We start from the raw sequence: 15,756 nt of genomic DNA on the forward strand, positions 1-15,756 counted from the left end.
TAGATCAAGAGCTAGGACCCCCTAAGCCTAGGCAGCTTTCTGACACCATATGTGTATATTTAATTAAAAAAAAAATAAATACTGCTGATGGATAGACACAATGGCCCTCATTTACTATTGCAAACCGGTCATGTTTTGCAGGGTTGTGCGCCAGAATTGAAAAACCCCAACTAACTCCATTTTGCAAAGAAAACCCCAAAAAGGGGGGTGCCTGTTGGGAAAAGGGACATTGTCACTGAAAAGGGGAATGTTCCTGACATTTTCACAAAAACCCAACATATTTACTATGGTTTCCACAGAAAATGTGGCGGATTTCAGCTGAGGAAAACCCTACAGATCAGAGCAGGTGTTTAAAAAAGCAAAGTGTAGGGAAAGGGGAAAATGTAGGGAAACCTTAGTAAATACTGTGGAAAATAAATTGTAGGGAATTAAAACCCACAAAGAAACCTACACAACACTCTTAGTAAATAAGGGCCAATGGGCAGAGACTTGAAATTGATGACATCATAAATGCTAGTCTATATCTTACCAGATCTCTGCCAAATGCCTGAGAAAGAACCATTTCTTGTTCCAATTTCTTTTTAATATATTCAGCAGAAAGAACCATTCCCTGTAAAGAGCAAGATACCAGGATGACATAATCGCTTCTCAGTAGGGTCTCACAGAGGGTAACGTCGGCAGATCAGTCATCTAATTCCAAAGGGCAACAGCACCTTGCAAAACCGCGTGCATGATGTCAGAAGCATGACTAATATAAGATAATGATGGCCAAGGTTAGACGATACAGGGGCCACTAAGCTTACAACACAATGCTGCACAAACAAAAGAACAATTCATAACAGAGAGAAATGTGTCAGTATATCAGGAAGAAGAACAGGATGGGGTGAGGTCATCTGCAGAAAACAGGAAAGTTGATAATCATAGCAACCAGTTTCAAGATCCTTTTTGTTGCAATGGTTTTGATAAATGTTCATTTCCATAAAGGGAATTAGGGCATAAGGACACCATAGAGATCCAGCCTGTGGGTTTGGACCCATACCTTGTGCCCTAACCACGTCCCATGGTGTCCCTCTACTGGCAGACGCTCCGCATCTCCTGTGAGGTCTGTCAAGGCATCCTGGGAATATAAAGAAAGAGGTTTACCAGAGGTTCTTCCCATTTTACACGGAAGTGATCAGTTATTCAAAGTAAATGTCTGTATTCCTATACCTTTGGAGACAGGGTGCCACGTATACTAATCACTACTTTCTTCTTATCATGATCCACGGCAACAAAGAACGGGGTTTCATAAACCTGTAGGGAAAGAATACCTTATAAATGCCAAATACACCACAGCTGAAGAGCAAAAAGCACCGTGTACTAAACTGTACCTATAGGAGTACGGAGGAGCTGCTTAAAGGGGTACTTCCCCCCCCCCTCTAGACATCTTATCCCCTGTCTCTGTCTCTCTCTATATCTATATCTATCTACATTCACATTATCTACATTCACACACACACACACACACATATATATATACATATATACATACATATATACATACATATATACAATATATAATATATGTTAGTTATATATATATATAAAAGTTCAATGTCATTCCAACAACTCCTCCTTGGTTCATTATGCTCTTTTGTCAATGAGTATTTAAAGGGAACCAATCATCAGCTTTTACCCTATATAACGCTTGGCAAATTGTTATATAGGGTAAAATCTTTATTTTCACCATCCCCGGGGGATGCTCCTGCCCCCAGGGATGGTGAAGATATGAAGTTATAAACTAGTCACCGCCGCTGCCGTAAGTAGTCACCTGGGCGGGGAGCTCTTCTCATCTACTCCCGTTCTTCGGCCGGCAACGACGCCCCCTCCGCTTGATTGATGGGCCGCGTCATCACTCTGCTCCGTCTGTTCAGTGAGCGGAACAATGACGTGGCCCATCAATCAAGCGGAGGGGGCGTCGCTGCCGGCCGAAGAACGGGAGTAGATGAGAAGAGCTCCCCGCCCAGGTGACTACTTACGGCGGCGGCGGTGACTAGTTTATAACTTAATATCTTCACCATCCCTGGGGCAGGAGCGTCCCCCGGGAATGGTGAAAATAAAGATTTTACCCTATATAACGCTTTGCCAAACGTTATATAGGGTAAAATCTGATGATTAGTTCCCTTTAAAATCATATGCAGAAAATCTGCAGTGTGTGAACACAATCTAAAAAGGGATTAGAAAAACAGCTGTCTTCTTCCAAAAAACAGCAACCCACCTGTTCTCAGGTTGTTTGTGTTATTACATCTTTACTTCATTCACTTCAATGGAACTAAGCTGCAATATCACATACAACCAGAGGACAAGAGTGGTGCTGTTTTCAGAAGAAATCAGCTCTGTTTTTCTAATACTAGACAACCCCCCTTTAAGGGTAGGGTCACACGTAACGGATCTGCAGCGTATTTTACGCTGCAGATTTGCCGGTGACCCGACCCATTCTGTGCCTCCTGTTGTTGCCACGCCGGTTCCCCCACCTTGCTCCGCCCCTGGCCTGCTTGCAGCGGCAATCCACCGCTATGAGCAGCCACACAGAGGGCCTGCGAGTCGGCAAGTGCACTCAGACATCGCGGAGCAGCTGCGATGTCTAAGTACACTGTACATTACTTTGTAGTGACATGTACACTGCAAATGGCCTCAACTCCGATATCGTGGAGCAGCCGCGATGTCTGAGTACACTGCACCACAATGTCAGAGTGCACTAGCCAACTCAAAGGCCCCCTGTGTGGCTACTCGTAGCGGCGGATTGCCGCTGCGAGCAGGCCAGGGGCGGGGTGAGACGGGGGAACGGGTTTTGGCAACTGCTGGAGGCATAAAATGGGTCGGGTCACCGGCGAATCTGCATCGTAAAATATGCTGCGGATCCGTTACATGTGACCCTACCCTCCGCTGGGACTCCCCCTGATCTCTTGTGACGTCATGAGGAGGTGTAGTGTGAAATCATGTCTCCAGTCCCGGAAACAAAGACGTTTCCAAGACTGGAGACTCAGCCCCGCATAGAATGCTGTTGCTACGCAGAGATCGTGGGGGTCCCAGCAGCAGGCCCCCAGTGATCAGACATCTTAACCCCTATACTTTTGGAAAGGGGATAAGATGCATTTGGCTGGAATACCCCTTTAAAAAGGAGTACTCCGGCACTTTTTTTTATTTTTATTTTATTAACCCTCCGTGCCCGGGCTGCAAAATGAAACAAAACTTTAACTCACCTGCCTACGTTGACCCCCTCGTTGCTGCAATGTCGGCATCCCGTTCTCCGGTCCCTTTCTTCTTCCGCTTTCCTGCAGGTCATGAGTCACGCTGCTCTCAGCTTATCACCAGCCGCAGCGGGACATTGCTGCGGCCAGTGATACGCTGAGAGTAGCGTGACTCACTGACCCAACAGGAAGCGGAAGAAGAAGAAAGGGAACAGAGAACAAGACACAGACATCGGAGCAACGGGGGAACGTAGGCAGGCGAGTTAAAATTTGTTTTGTTTCATTTTGCAGCCCAGGCACGGAGGGTTAATAAAAAAAGAAAATAATTTTTTTTTTTTTTTTTTTTTTTTTTAAAGCCATTGTACTCATTTAAAAAGGATCTCTACAGAGGCTAAGATATGATAGAAACATTAAAAACCAAGTAGAAATAAAATACAGTGATCCTTCAGTATCAGTAGTTCAGAACCACTTATCCTATGCCAGGGTTAGCCGCTCCTTTGGACACCAAGTAAGGGCGGCTCCATTTTACTTTTTTAGAACATTGTGTACAGGACCCTGAAGAAGCGCCTGTCCTCTACATAGACAGTGATTTACAGCTCCCAGCAGCTCTTTTTTACTTTTATATGTAAGGATTTGCTTTTTCTGTATTGGTTATCTACTATTTACCGTATTTATCGGGGTATACCACGCACCGGCCTATAACACGCACCCTCAATTTACCAAGGATATTTGGGTAAAAAAAAGTTTTTTACCCAAATATCCATGGTAAAATGAGGGTGCGTGTGTGCGCGTGTATACCCCGATATACCCCCAGGAAAGGCAGGGGGAGAGAGGCCGTCGCTGCCCGCTTCTCTCCCCCCCCTGCCTTTCCTGGGGTCTAGAGCGCTGCTGTCGGCCCTTCTCACCCCCTGGTTATCGGCGCCGCTGCCCGTTCTGTCCCCCTGACTATCGGTGCCGGCGCCGATAGCCAGGGGGAGAGAAGCGGCGCCGACTGCCAGGGGGAGAGAAGGGGCAGCGGCACCCATTGCCGGCGCCAATAGCCAGGGGGAGAGAAGGGGCAGCGGCACCCATTGCCGGCGCCGCTGCCCCGTTGCCTCCCCCCATCCCCGGTGGCATAATTACCTGAGTCGGGTCCGCGCTGCTGCAGGCCTCCGGCGTGCGTCCCCAGCGTCGTTGCTATGCAAGGCGCGGCGCACTGACGTCATGCGCCGCGCCGTTCAGCGCATAGCAACGACGCCGGGGACGCACGCCGGAGGCCTGCAGCAGCGCGGACCCGACTCAGGTAATTATGCCACCGGGGATGGGGGGAGGCAACGGGGCAGCGGCGCCAGCAATGGGTGCCGCTGCCCCTTCTCTCCCCCTGGCTATTGGCGCCGGCAATGGGGCGCCGGCACCGATAGTCAGGGGGACAGAACGGGCAGCGGCGCCGATAGCCAGGGGGTGAGAAGGGCCGACAGCAGCGTCCTAGACCCCAGGAAAGGCAGGGGGAGAGAAGCGGGCAACGACAGCCTCTCTCCCCCTGCCTTTCCTGGGGGTGTATCGGCGTATAACACGCACACAGACTTTAGGCTAAAAATTTTAGCCTAAAAAGTGAGTGTTATACGCCGATAAATACGGTATTTAAATTTTTTTAATCCTCCCTTTTTCCTAGTTGTGTATGACAATTTGGTGGTTTCAGAACCAATTACCAGGTTTCCATAGAGTTATGGTTTCAACGTACAATGGTCGTCCTGGAACTAATATTGTAACTTGAGGGACCACTGTAAGAAAACTGAAATTTAGCAACCAATAGGAAACCAGTCATGTTGCAGGGAAGGCCATGACTGGCTACTATGCATGACAGTTCTATCCTCATACATGTCTCCATAAATGAGGCCCATGACAGATTTAAAGTGACCATAGAAAGGAGCAAGAGGCTGAGCAGAATAGAATACTAACCGCATCATGACATGAAGTGTACACAATGTCCACCATGTTCATGTTCTCATCCAAGAAGTGACGTTTTATTGCAATTGCATTACAACCGCAGCAGTTATCCTCCTCGATGGTAACTCCAGGGGCAAAGCGAGGACGAGAAGAGCAGAGACAACAGCAGCTGCTAAAGATGGCAGAAAGACCACAGAGACAAGAAACGGAGGGGGTACAAGTTACTTAGAAAAGGCCTGACTCTAAACACAGGAATATATACAAAGTACATAAACGTATCATGAAGAGCCTGAATATGGCATTACTGCATTATGTTTACTTTATGTGGAGACTGCATAAAAAAAAAAAATATATATAATATTGTAGCATACTCTACTGTGTGAATATATTTGCATGGAGTTCTTCCATAGAAGCACTGAATTTTATGAGTACCTGTCACCAAACTAAACTTTTAATATATTGTTCCTTATGTAATTATAAGACACTTTGCTATTTACTTGCTGTTAGAATTCTCAACCTTTATATGTTATTGAAAAAACGGCCACTAGGTGGCTCTGTTCTGTTCCCTGCAAAAGGCGAACAGTTAGTTTGGACTTGCAGAAGTCCAAACTCAGGATGTGTGCGCGGGGCATGGTGAGGCCCAGCTCTCGCAAGCTTCAGTGACACTGCGCCTGCTGGGGAATGCCCACTTTCACCTGCCCGGAGCTCACACAATGTGAGCAAAGGGAAAGGTATGATACAGATCTTTTTAAAGCTTTGAAAAAATTTTTAAGGGCAGGAGGGGTGTTAGGAGTAATAAGGGAATATAATCTGAGTTAGTTTAGCAAATATGGTTTGATGACAGGTACACTTTAAAGGGGTACTCCGCCCCTAGACATCTTTATTTCCTATTCAAAGTATAGGGGATGAGATGTCTGATCGCGGTGGTCCACAGCTACCTGCTGCACCCGGCATTCGTTTAGAGCGTCAGGTGCAGTGCCGGACGCTCGTGATGTCACGGCCACGTCCCCTCAATGTAAGTCTATGGGAGAGGGTGTAACGGCAGTCACACCCCCTCCCATAGACGTGCATTGAGGGGGCATGGCCGTGAGTCAAACTGGGCGTGACCGTGATGAGACTCCGCTCTGCATAGTCAGTCATACGGTACTTCGAACTTTGCTCTGTGCACCGAATGTCTGGGGTGCCCCAGCTGAGATCGCGGGGGTCCCCAGTGGCGGGACACCCGCAATCAGACATCTTATCCCCTATCCTTTGGATAGGGAATAAAATGTCTAGGGGCGGAGTACCCCTTTAATGTTTCAATTTATGAAATGGAATCTCACTTAGAAATTAGTCCGCAATTTGGTTCCATCTTATGCACAGAATAAATTGTCCCATGTGTACATCAGGCTATAGCATATCAAAAGTATTAAAAGAAAAGAAGAAAACTCACGAGCAAGCGCCCGCCAATCGGCAGATGCCACATGTTGGTTTTCGGATGAGGTACATGGGCCAGCCATACGCTGCCAGTGCAAATAACATGTAATAACACACTTCCTTGTACCGCTGCATCTCTTGCTGTAGTAAAAAAGACAGGACATGGTGAGGAGATAGGACTAAGGATAGACATATAGAGAGATAGAAAAGCAGTAATACTCACAGTATTCTTCAGGTCCAGATATTTGGTTTTTCTGGTGACTGGCATGCCAGACAAGAAAGCCAATATATCATTATTAGCCTGAAAACAGAAAATAGAGAGAAAACTATAGAATATCTGACCTTAAAAGACAATAACTTCCCTTTCCATTACATTAACCCTTATGCTGTAGGACTTTTACCGCACATGTTAATATTTCATTATATATTTGTAGTCGGTCACTTTATAGTGAAAGAGGTAAGGGCACATGACAAGCCTGTGTATTAAGGACAGTCAGTGATTTTATTTTTTTATGCTGCATGAACCACAAGTCTTAGGGGCAGACCCTGGTGGCTTCTGCCCTCCTCACTAGTCTTAATTGATAAAGTTCTCCCTATATCCAACACAGATTTAGATCTATCAGTCAAGGCCGGTGGGTGGGGGTGGAGCTGTTGGGAGCCACCTGCTTGACTTTGACCACATGACTCGACTGTGGTTCAGGCTGCATGAAGTTGGTGAAAAGTTCTCTTTACTATCACTATCATTACCAAGCCAATGGGGGTCTCCCTCGAATTCTCCACTAGAAACCTACCATACCATACGTCTTTCAGTTGTATCAAATTCACATATTCCTAACATACAGTAAGTCATGTTATCACAAACAGAGAGACACTGAATCATCCTTCCCACTGGAAGAAGAATACATCTAACGATCTTTTGGGGGTTTTCATAAAACAAAAATTCCCGAAATAATTTGTACAGAAGTTTTGTAGGAGTTGGTAAAAGTAGTCGAGTCAATGAAGTTTCTGCAGTATGTGACTTGACCTGACTACCACACAAAGCCTTTGGCTACCATTCCTGCACATATTAAAGGGGTACTCTGGTGGAATTTTTTAATTTTTTTAATCAACTGGTGCCAATGCGTTAAACAGATTTGTAAATGACTTTTATTTAAAAATCTCAAGCCTTCCAGTACTTAGCTGATGTATACTACAGAGGAAGTTGTGTAGTTCTTTCAAGTCTGACCACAGTGTTCTGCCACCTCTGTTCATGTCAGGAACTGTCCAGAGCGGGAACAAATCCCCATAGCAAACCTCTCCTGCTCTGGACAGTTCCTGACACAGACATATGTCAGCAGAGAGCACTGTGGTCAGACAGAAAAGAACTATACCTCTGTATTATACAGCAGCTGATAAGTACTGGAAGGATTAAGATTTTCAAATTTAAGTAATTTATTTATTTACAAATCTGTATAACTTTCTGGCACGAGTTGATTAGAAAAAAAAAATTTTTTTCCACCGTAGTACCCCTTTAAGATGACATTATATGGGAAATTCCAGCAAAAAAAAAAATAAATAAAATAAAAAAAAAAAAACACACACACACACACACACACACACACAACTTACTGGGATATCCTGTACTTCTACCTGTCCAATTTATTTTATGTCAAGCATTAAAATTATTCCCCCCCCCCCTCTAGGCATTTATGGCTCATCCACAAAATAAAGCTGCAGTCACATCATGATTTGGGGATACAGCAGTCTGATTCGGCAGGAGAATTTCAAAACCGTCCGTATCCCCGCTGGACTTGTGCCACACCCCACTAATTTCAATGAGCCGTACAAAGTCAGCTAGTGACTCCGTTCAGCTCATTTATGGACTGTATCAGTTTTTGTTGCCGGACTGAAAACAATGGTCTGCTGTACGGCAGATCTGGTCCAAAAATGAGCGGAACGGCTTATTGAAACAAATGAGGTCAATAGATACGGCAGCAGCAAGTTTTTTAATTCTCACACCGGATTAGGCTGCAATATCCCAGAATCATGTTGTGTATGCAGCCTAACCCATATCTTAAGAATGCACCTACGCCCCATCTCCATAACCCTACCATTTACTTTTATGCACATTACGTGAACAATGTAAAATAAAAAGCCTGCTAGGTAATTTTTGGCTTCCTGACCACCTCCAGTGGCTGCTGCCAGGCCAAAGGTAGCCCTTAAGTTTAAGATAGGTGCAGACCCCTCATAGGTGGGGACCTGCATCTATCAAAAATGTATGTCATATCCTGGGAAAACCCCATAAATGTGGGGAGCTCACCTCATCCAGAACTGCGTTACGCTTTGCTCTCTGCCTTTGACGCAGCAAGACCAACCCGGCGATGATGTCAGATGGGACAATATCCAGATCTCGGAAAAACTCGGCAAACAAATAGGCTATTTCTGAGTATGCATCCTGAAAGAGAAGGCAGAACGTGCTTGGTATACATATTCTACAACACTGTATTACATATCACAGGCAGGTGCTTGGCAAGACCGAGATCTACTCCAACTCAGAAGGTATTAAAGATCAAATGCAGTGTTTTCCAGACCAAGAAACGGAAACACAGCCGCACCTCCACCATTTGTATTATTAGTTTTAAACACTAACAGGTTGTTAGTATACATTTTGATCAACAAGCATGCAAGTCGCATGCATAGGATCCCGGGAGGGGGTAATGAACTTTAGCTTTGTTGACATACTTTAATTGAAATAGGCATATTTAGGTCAGTGGGTTAATTGTGTGCCAATGATGATTGGCAGATATAGGTAAATTACCGTGGGTAAAGAAAATGACTAATGTATCGCGAGTAGTGCTGGGCGGTATACCGGTATGAACCGGATACAGTTTTGTTTTTTTCTCCCACGGTATGGATTTTTGCCCATACCGCTATACCGGTCGGGCCCCACCCTCCGAGTCAATAAAAAAAAAAATTAAACTTACCCGTAATGGGGGGGGGGGGTCCGGGCCATCCATCCTTCCTGTAGTGTCCGGCGGCATTTCGGGTGGAGGGTGAACCGGTCCGGGGGTCCTCTTCTCCACTCCGGGCAGGCTCCGGCCTTGTACGCTGCATAGACGCCGCTATGCCGGGACGTCCGTGACGTCAGGTGCGTCGCTGCGCACGGACGTCACTGCGCAGCGGAGTCTATGCAGCGTTGCTGGGCCGGAGCCTGCCCGGAGTGGAGAAGAGGACCCCCGGAGAAGAAGGAGAACCCGGACCCCTTCACCCTCCACCCGGAATGCCGCCGGACACTACAGGAAGGATGGATGGCCCGGCTCACCCTCCCCTGACGGTCCCTGAAGCAACTGGGAAGGTGAGTCAGGGTTCTGGGATGGACAGGGGTCTGTATAATATACTATACCTACAGTAGGCCCTCCAGCTGTTGCAAAACTACAACTCCCAGCATGCCCGGACAGCCAACGGCTGTCCGGGCATGCTGGGAGTAGTAGTTTTGCAACAACTGGAGGCACCCCTAGTTGGGAAACACTGACCTATACTATATACTACTATATAGTCTAACATGCTGGGAGTAGTAGTTTTGCAACAGCTGGAGGCACCCCTAGTTGGGAAACACTGACCTATACTATATACTACTATATAGTCTAACATGCTGGGAGTAGTAGTTTTGCAACAGCTGGAGGCACCCCTAGTTGGGAAACACTGACCTATACTATATACTACTATATAGTCTAACATGCTGGGAGTAGTAGTTTTGCAACAGCTGGAGGCACCCCTGGTTGGGAAACACTGACCTATACTATATACTACTATATAGTCAAACATGCTGGGAGTAGTAGTTTTGCAACAGCTGGAGGCACCCCTAGTTGGGAAACACTAACCTATAGTATACACTACTATATAGTCCAACATGCTGGGAGGTGTAGTTTTGCAACAGCTGGAGGCTGTAGGGTTGTTTGTTACATCTATTTAAAAGGGTACTCCACTGCCCCAGTGTTCAGATCATTTAGTTCCAAAAGCCCATTTAGTTCCGCTACGCCACCTCAATGCAAGTCTCAATGTAAAAAAAAATACCGTGAAATACCGTGATACTTTAGAAAAATACCGCGATACTCATTTTTGGTCATATCGCCCAGCACTAATCGTGAGTACATAGAAACTACTCTGGTCACTAGGTGGCAGCAGAGTCAAAAGCTAGATAGCTGTCTGTATGAATGTAGATAGAGTATTAGGGTGACGATGTTTTACAGTTTAGGATGAATCTGAAATTATTTTGGTGGATAGCGGTGTAAAAAATGATGTACAAAAGGAACTGAATTGGTTGGTATTAGTATATGTAGCAGGTGGGATGTACTGACTAGGCAAGGATGTTAAGGGGGGGGGGGGGGCATTAAGACATGGGGGAAAGGTGGGGCAGGGGTGGACCAGTGGCTGGGGTAGGTTGGAGCGTTAGAGGTTATTTATGAGTTCTGTAGCTTCATTGAGACCAAGGGGTTGGACCGTTCCCAGATTGAAGATCTTTTGACAATACTTTGAAATCGGTTTGTATTGTGACTGGGGATGTGGTCTAGAGGGCAGATTGTGATTGGGTCTTTGGTGTCCGGGTGTTTCTCGGCACAGTGTCTTGTTACAGGAGAAATTTCTTCTTGAGGTTATTTCTGCTAGAGATGAGCGAAGTAACAGTGATTCGATTCATCACAAACTTCTCGGCTCGGCAGTTGCTGACTTATCCTGCATAAAATTATTTCAGCTTTCAGGTGCTCCGGTGGGCTGGAAAAGGTGGACACAGTACTAGGAGACTCTCTAGGCTAAAGTCAGCAACTGCCGAGCCGAGAAGTTTGTAATCAATCGAATTACTGGAAGTTCGCTCATCACTTAAGACTAAACAAACACAGAAATTAGAGAAGATTTGGGTGGTTCTACCCACATATTTATTGCCAAAGACGCAGGAGATGACATAAATTACAAAGCTGGATTTGCATGTTAGATGGTATTTTATAGGGAATCTCTCAACCGATGTAGAGTTCGTGAAGAATTCTTCTTTGTGGCAGATGGCATTACAGCAGAGACAAGTTTTTGTGCAGCATTTGTAGGACCCTTTTGGTGCGTCGATGGTTTTAGAGGTATGTTGTTTTTTTGTGAGTGTCGTTTTTAGTCAGCTGGGTGCGATCATGCTCCTAAGTGTTGGGGCTCTGCGGTATGTGATTTTAGGTCTTTCTGGTAGTGCGGTTTTTAAGAGGGGATCAGCCAGTAAAATGTGCCAGTGTTTGCGGAGTATGGTCTGGATCTGGTTATGGGCAAAGTTGTATGTGGTGATGAAGTTATTGCTTAGTGGAGGATCATTCTCAGTCACATTGCGTTTTGGTTTTATCTTCTTGTGTGAGGTCTTTGGTTTTGTTGTATGCTTCTTTGAGGAGTGGTCTCGGATAGCCTTTTTCTTGTAGTATTTTTGCTTGGGTCTTGAAGTCATTATTTTCTGTGCAGTTTTTTCGGATTCTTTTGTACTGGCTTTATGGTATGTTAGTCCTCCATTTTTTGTGATGGCCGCTGTTGAATGGTAAATGACTGTTGGAGTCCACTTGTTTGAAATGGGTGATGGTGGTGATTTTTCCAAGTTTGTTCTGAATCTCAAGGTCTAAGAATTCTATCTTGTCAGGTGAGTGATTGGAGGTAAGGTTGACCCCCCCCCCCCCCCAATTATTGTTGTTGATTTTGTAGATTAATTCATTGATAAGTTCTGGTGGTCCGTCCCATAGGGAAAAACAGGTCATAGATGTATCTCCGGTATAATTTGACGTGTTCTTTGTAGATGTCCTGTGAGGTGATATATATTCAGTCATGGAAATTCTGTGTGTGAACAGGGAGTGCATCGAGTCCCATTAAAAACAATAAGAGTCTGCCGCAAGTGTGTTGTTCCCAGAACAGTTAAAGGTTGGGGACTGAAGAAGCCTCATTGTTGGAAAGGCATGAAAGGTCTACTCAAAACCCGTTCTACCAGCCTTGCTGGGTGTACACAATGCTCTAGGACCAGACATTCCTCCAGATAGGTTACTTCAATAAATACTTACAATTACCTACAAAATAATTCTAGAACATCCTATTTTGTAATTGCATTGTGCTGCTCCAACATTATTCTCCCTGGAAATATGAAAAATTGACAACTGGGTATTACCATTCCTCTTGATAATGAGAAGAGAAGAGACGATGCAGGGTCACCACTTACTGACTAAAGCAATAGTAACATCAACTTATCCATATATCTTTACGGGATGGGTTAGAGGAACAGCACAACACACAGCTCAAATAATTTCAAAACTGCACCATACTTGTCCTCAGGTTGTGTGTGGTATTGCAGCTCCATTTAAGTGAATGGAACCAAGTTGTAATACCACACACAACCTGAGGACAGGTGCGATTCTGTTTTTAGAAGACATTTTAGCTCTTTTTCTATTACTGGATAAGTGCATGACCATCCCTCTGCACTGCTTGGGACCTAAACAGGCAGTTACAATGCAAATAAAAATTGATCTTTAGACAGGCAGGGACCAAGTAAACATAACTTTGGGGGTGGGGGTGAGCACATTCCTTCTGCGCAAAAACAAAATTTTTAGTTTAACTATAACGTGACTTACAGTAGTATACAGCTTTCTGTATCAAGCCTTGCAGGAGAAAAGACAAACAGGTAATGGTTTCTTTACACTGGGGATGGTAGTAGTTCCCTGGAGGGCCAAATAAGTGCTACTTCTGCCAGTAATGCTTTATAGCCTCCTCTAATTATATTGGAAATGAGGCTTTAATAGATCACATGATGTTCTGCACTGAACACTCATCTCTTCTGCAATAGCAGCGCCAATAGCCAAACTCAGCTATGACCAAGTCACATGGCCGCAAACGCAAAAAAATAAAAATAAAATAAAAAAATTCACCTTTAGATGTGTAATGGTGATAATACTGAATTTCTAATTAAATAATATAATATGCACATGATCTGTGTAGAAAACACTAAATGGGCAATAGCACGATAGCCACCTATATGTAAAGCCCTATGTGCTGCTTCATAATAGTACAACTACAAATAATAGACTAAGAAAACATTTAGGTGACAGTAGCTCTAGTCCGAGATTCATCTGCATACTGTTTACAACAAAACCATAAGGGATTCTATCACACAAAGTAGGTCAGATTCCTAAATCTCTTCGGGAAAGGTTTTCCTCTACGGCTCACACACAAAGGTTTTGTCTACATTTCTAATATTAGATAACCAGGTGAGCTCTGGAAGAACACGACAGTCCCAGGCCACATTCCTTTTTTAGCAACACCAAATCCACAACCTGATATTGTACGGCAGCACAATGTATAAAACTAGCAATCTGCAGAAAAGTCCTTCTTAAAAGGAACCTGGCTCGTTGAACATGGTGTCTGATCTGCCAGCAGGACATTATGGAGCAATGTGCTTCAGGTCCTTTCACATTTATGTTGAGGCCTTCTCCAAAGAAAAAAAAAAAAAATTCCCTCCGTCATCAACTTGCACTCAAAAAAGGGGTATAATGACAAAGTGTAGCACAGATTTTAAAAATGTTGCAGTTTTATTTAAAAAAAAATATAAAAAATATATTCCATGGACATAAGTTTTCAGATGATTTGCTATGACAATTGAAATTTAGCTCTGGGGCTTTCAGGTACATTCAGTTTATAAGACAGGATTTAGAAAGACACATGCTGCACTGAGTGGAGCACATTGCCCTCCATAATTCTTAAATGGAAGAAAGTTGGAACAACCAGGACTCTTCCTAGAAATGGCTATGTCACCAAACTGAGTAATCAGGGGACAAGTGCCCTGCAAAGAGGTGACCAAGAACCCAATGGCTACTCTGGCTGAGCTCCAAAGATCCTGTGTGCAGATTGGAGAGATGTCCAGAAGGTCAATCATCACTTCAGCAATTCAAGCCTGGTGGTGGCAGCATAATGCTGTTCGTGGTATTTTTTCAGTGGCTGGAATAGGGAGACTGGTCAGGGTTATCGGAAACCTAAATGGTCTTCGTGAAATCCTGATCCAGAGTTCTCTAAACCTCAGAGCGGGCCAAATGTTCACCTTCTACCAAGACAACCACACTAAGGTCACAGACAAGACAACACAGGAGTAATTTAGGGTCAACTTTGTGAATGTGAATTGAGTGGCTCAGTCAGAGCCCTTACTTGAGCCCAAGGGAATATCTCTGCAGAGACCCGAAAATGGCTTTTACTGACGGTGCCACCAAACCTGACAGAGCTAGAGAGGATCTGCAGAAAAGAATAGCAGAAAAAACCCAAATCCAGGTGTGTAAACCTTGAGGCATCATCCCCAAAAAGACTGGGGGCTGTAACCTCTGCCAAAGGAACTAACACTGTACCGAGTAAAGGGTCTTTATACTTATGGCAATGCAAGATTTTAGGTCTTCCCCTTTTAATAAATTTGCAGTTGTCTCAAATTCTGTTTCTTGGACACCACTGATCCAGAGAATGAAGGGTAAGAATTCCAGTGGGCATTTCACCTGCACAGCAGCAGATCTGACACAAAGCTTCACGTGAAGTTGTGTTGAGGTTCCCAGCATAGTAGGTGGTTGGGGGCTTTACTGTGTAAAGAAAATTAGTGATCAAGGTGGGTGGACATTCAAGCAGTCAGACACCCACTGTTAGGTCACAGCATACTATTTAAAAATAGACCAAGAAATATTTTTGATAAATGACTTTGTCTTGGATTATTGAATAGTGGATAATAGGAATTTTAGCACATCAACCTGTACTTACAGACTGAGAGTCCTTTGTGCGCGTGCAGCATAGGAAGACTTTCAAGCGACGGGTCCAGCTGCTGGCCTGACCTTCCTCCAGGCGGTGCCTAAGACCACAAAGTAAAAGAGGCTGAAGTTGTAGCAAGAGAAATTGAACACATTCGGGGAGGGGGTGAAATGTTATTTACCGCAGGTTGTAAGTGCGCAAATTCCTTTGTCTTCTCTTTGTTGCACGCAGTTTCACAAAGGTTCTTCCAGTTGGATCAAACACACAGAGAACCGTGATGCAGACACTGAGTATGACCACCCAGTTACATACTACCATCCCTATACACACACAATAGTAATAGGGTAAAACAATGAGGCACAGGCAAGAAAGAATATGAAAATGATCATAAAAAAATGAATAAGTATATATAAGTATATTAACTACAGAT

The 15,756-nt window shown here is 44.6% G+C and overlaps 1 protein-coding gene across 2 annotated transcripts in view; it reads right to left on the bottom strand.

Annotated features, from left to right (window-relative positions):
* Positions 1-15,756, bottom strand: part of DAGLA (diacylglycerol lipase alpha) — a 70,972-nt gene that overhangs the window by 32,171 nt on the left and 23,045 nt on the right. Inside the window, exons 5-13 of one of the 2 annotated variants that reach the window (XM_056526801.1) lie at positions 15,508-15,646; positions 15,339-15,426; positions 8,872-9,006; positions 6,796-6,873; positions 6,589-6,713; positions 5,169-5,325; positions 1,210-1,293; positions 1,040-1,117; positions 530-610 (exon numbers count right to left, since the gene is read on the bottom strand). In XM_056526801.1, the coding sequence (XP_056382776.1) occupies positions 530-610; positions 1,040-1,117; positions 1,210-1,293; positions 5,169-5,325; positions 6,589-6,713; positions 6,796-6,873; positions 8,872-9,006; positions 15,339-15,426; positions 15,508-15,646 (965 nt within the window). Of the gene's footprint in view, positions 1-529; positions 611-1,039; positions 1,118-1,209; positions 1,294-5,168; positions 5,329-6,588; positions 6,714-6,795; positions 6,874-8,871; positions 9,007-15,338; positions 15,427-15,507; positions 15,647-15,756 lie in introns of both variants that reach the window. The other variant, XM_056526800.1, reaches the window with a different exon arrangement.

This window comes from Hyla sarda, chromosome 6 (assembly GCF_029499605.1).
Source record: "Hyla sarda isolate aHylSar1 chromosome 6, aHylSar1.hap1, whole genome shotgun sequence".
NCBI classification, from domain to species: Eukaryota; Metazoa; Chordata; class Amphibia; order Anura; family Hylidae; genus Hyla; species Hyla sarda.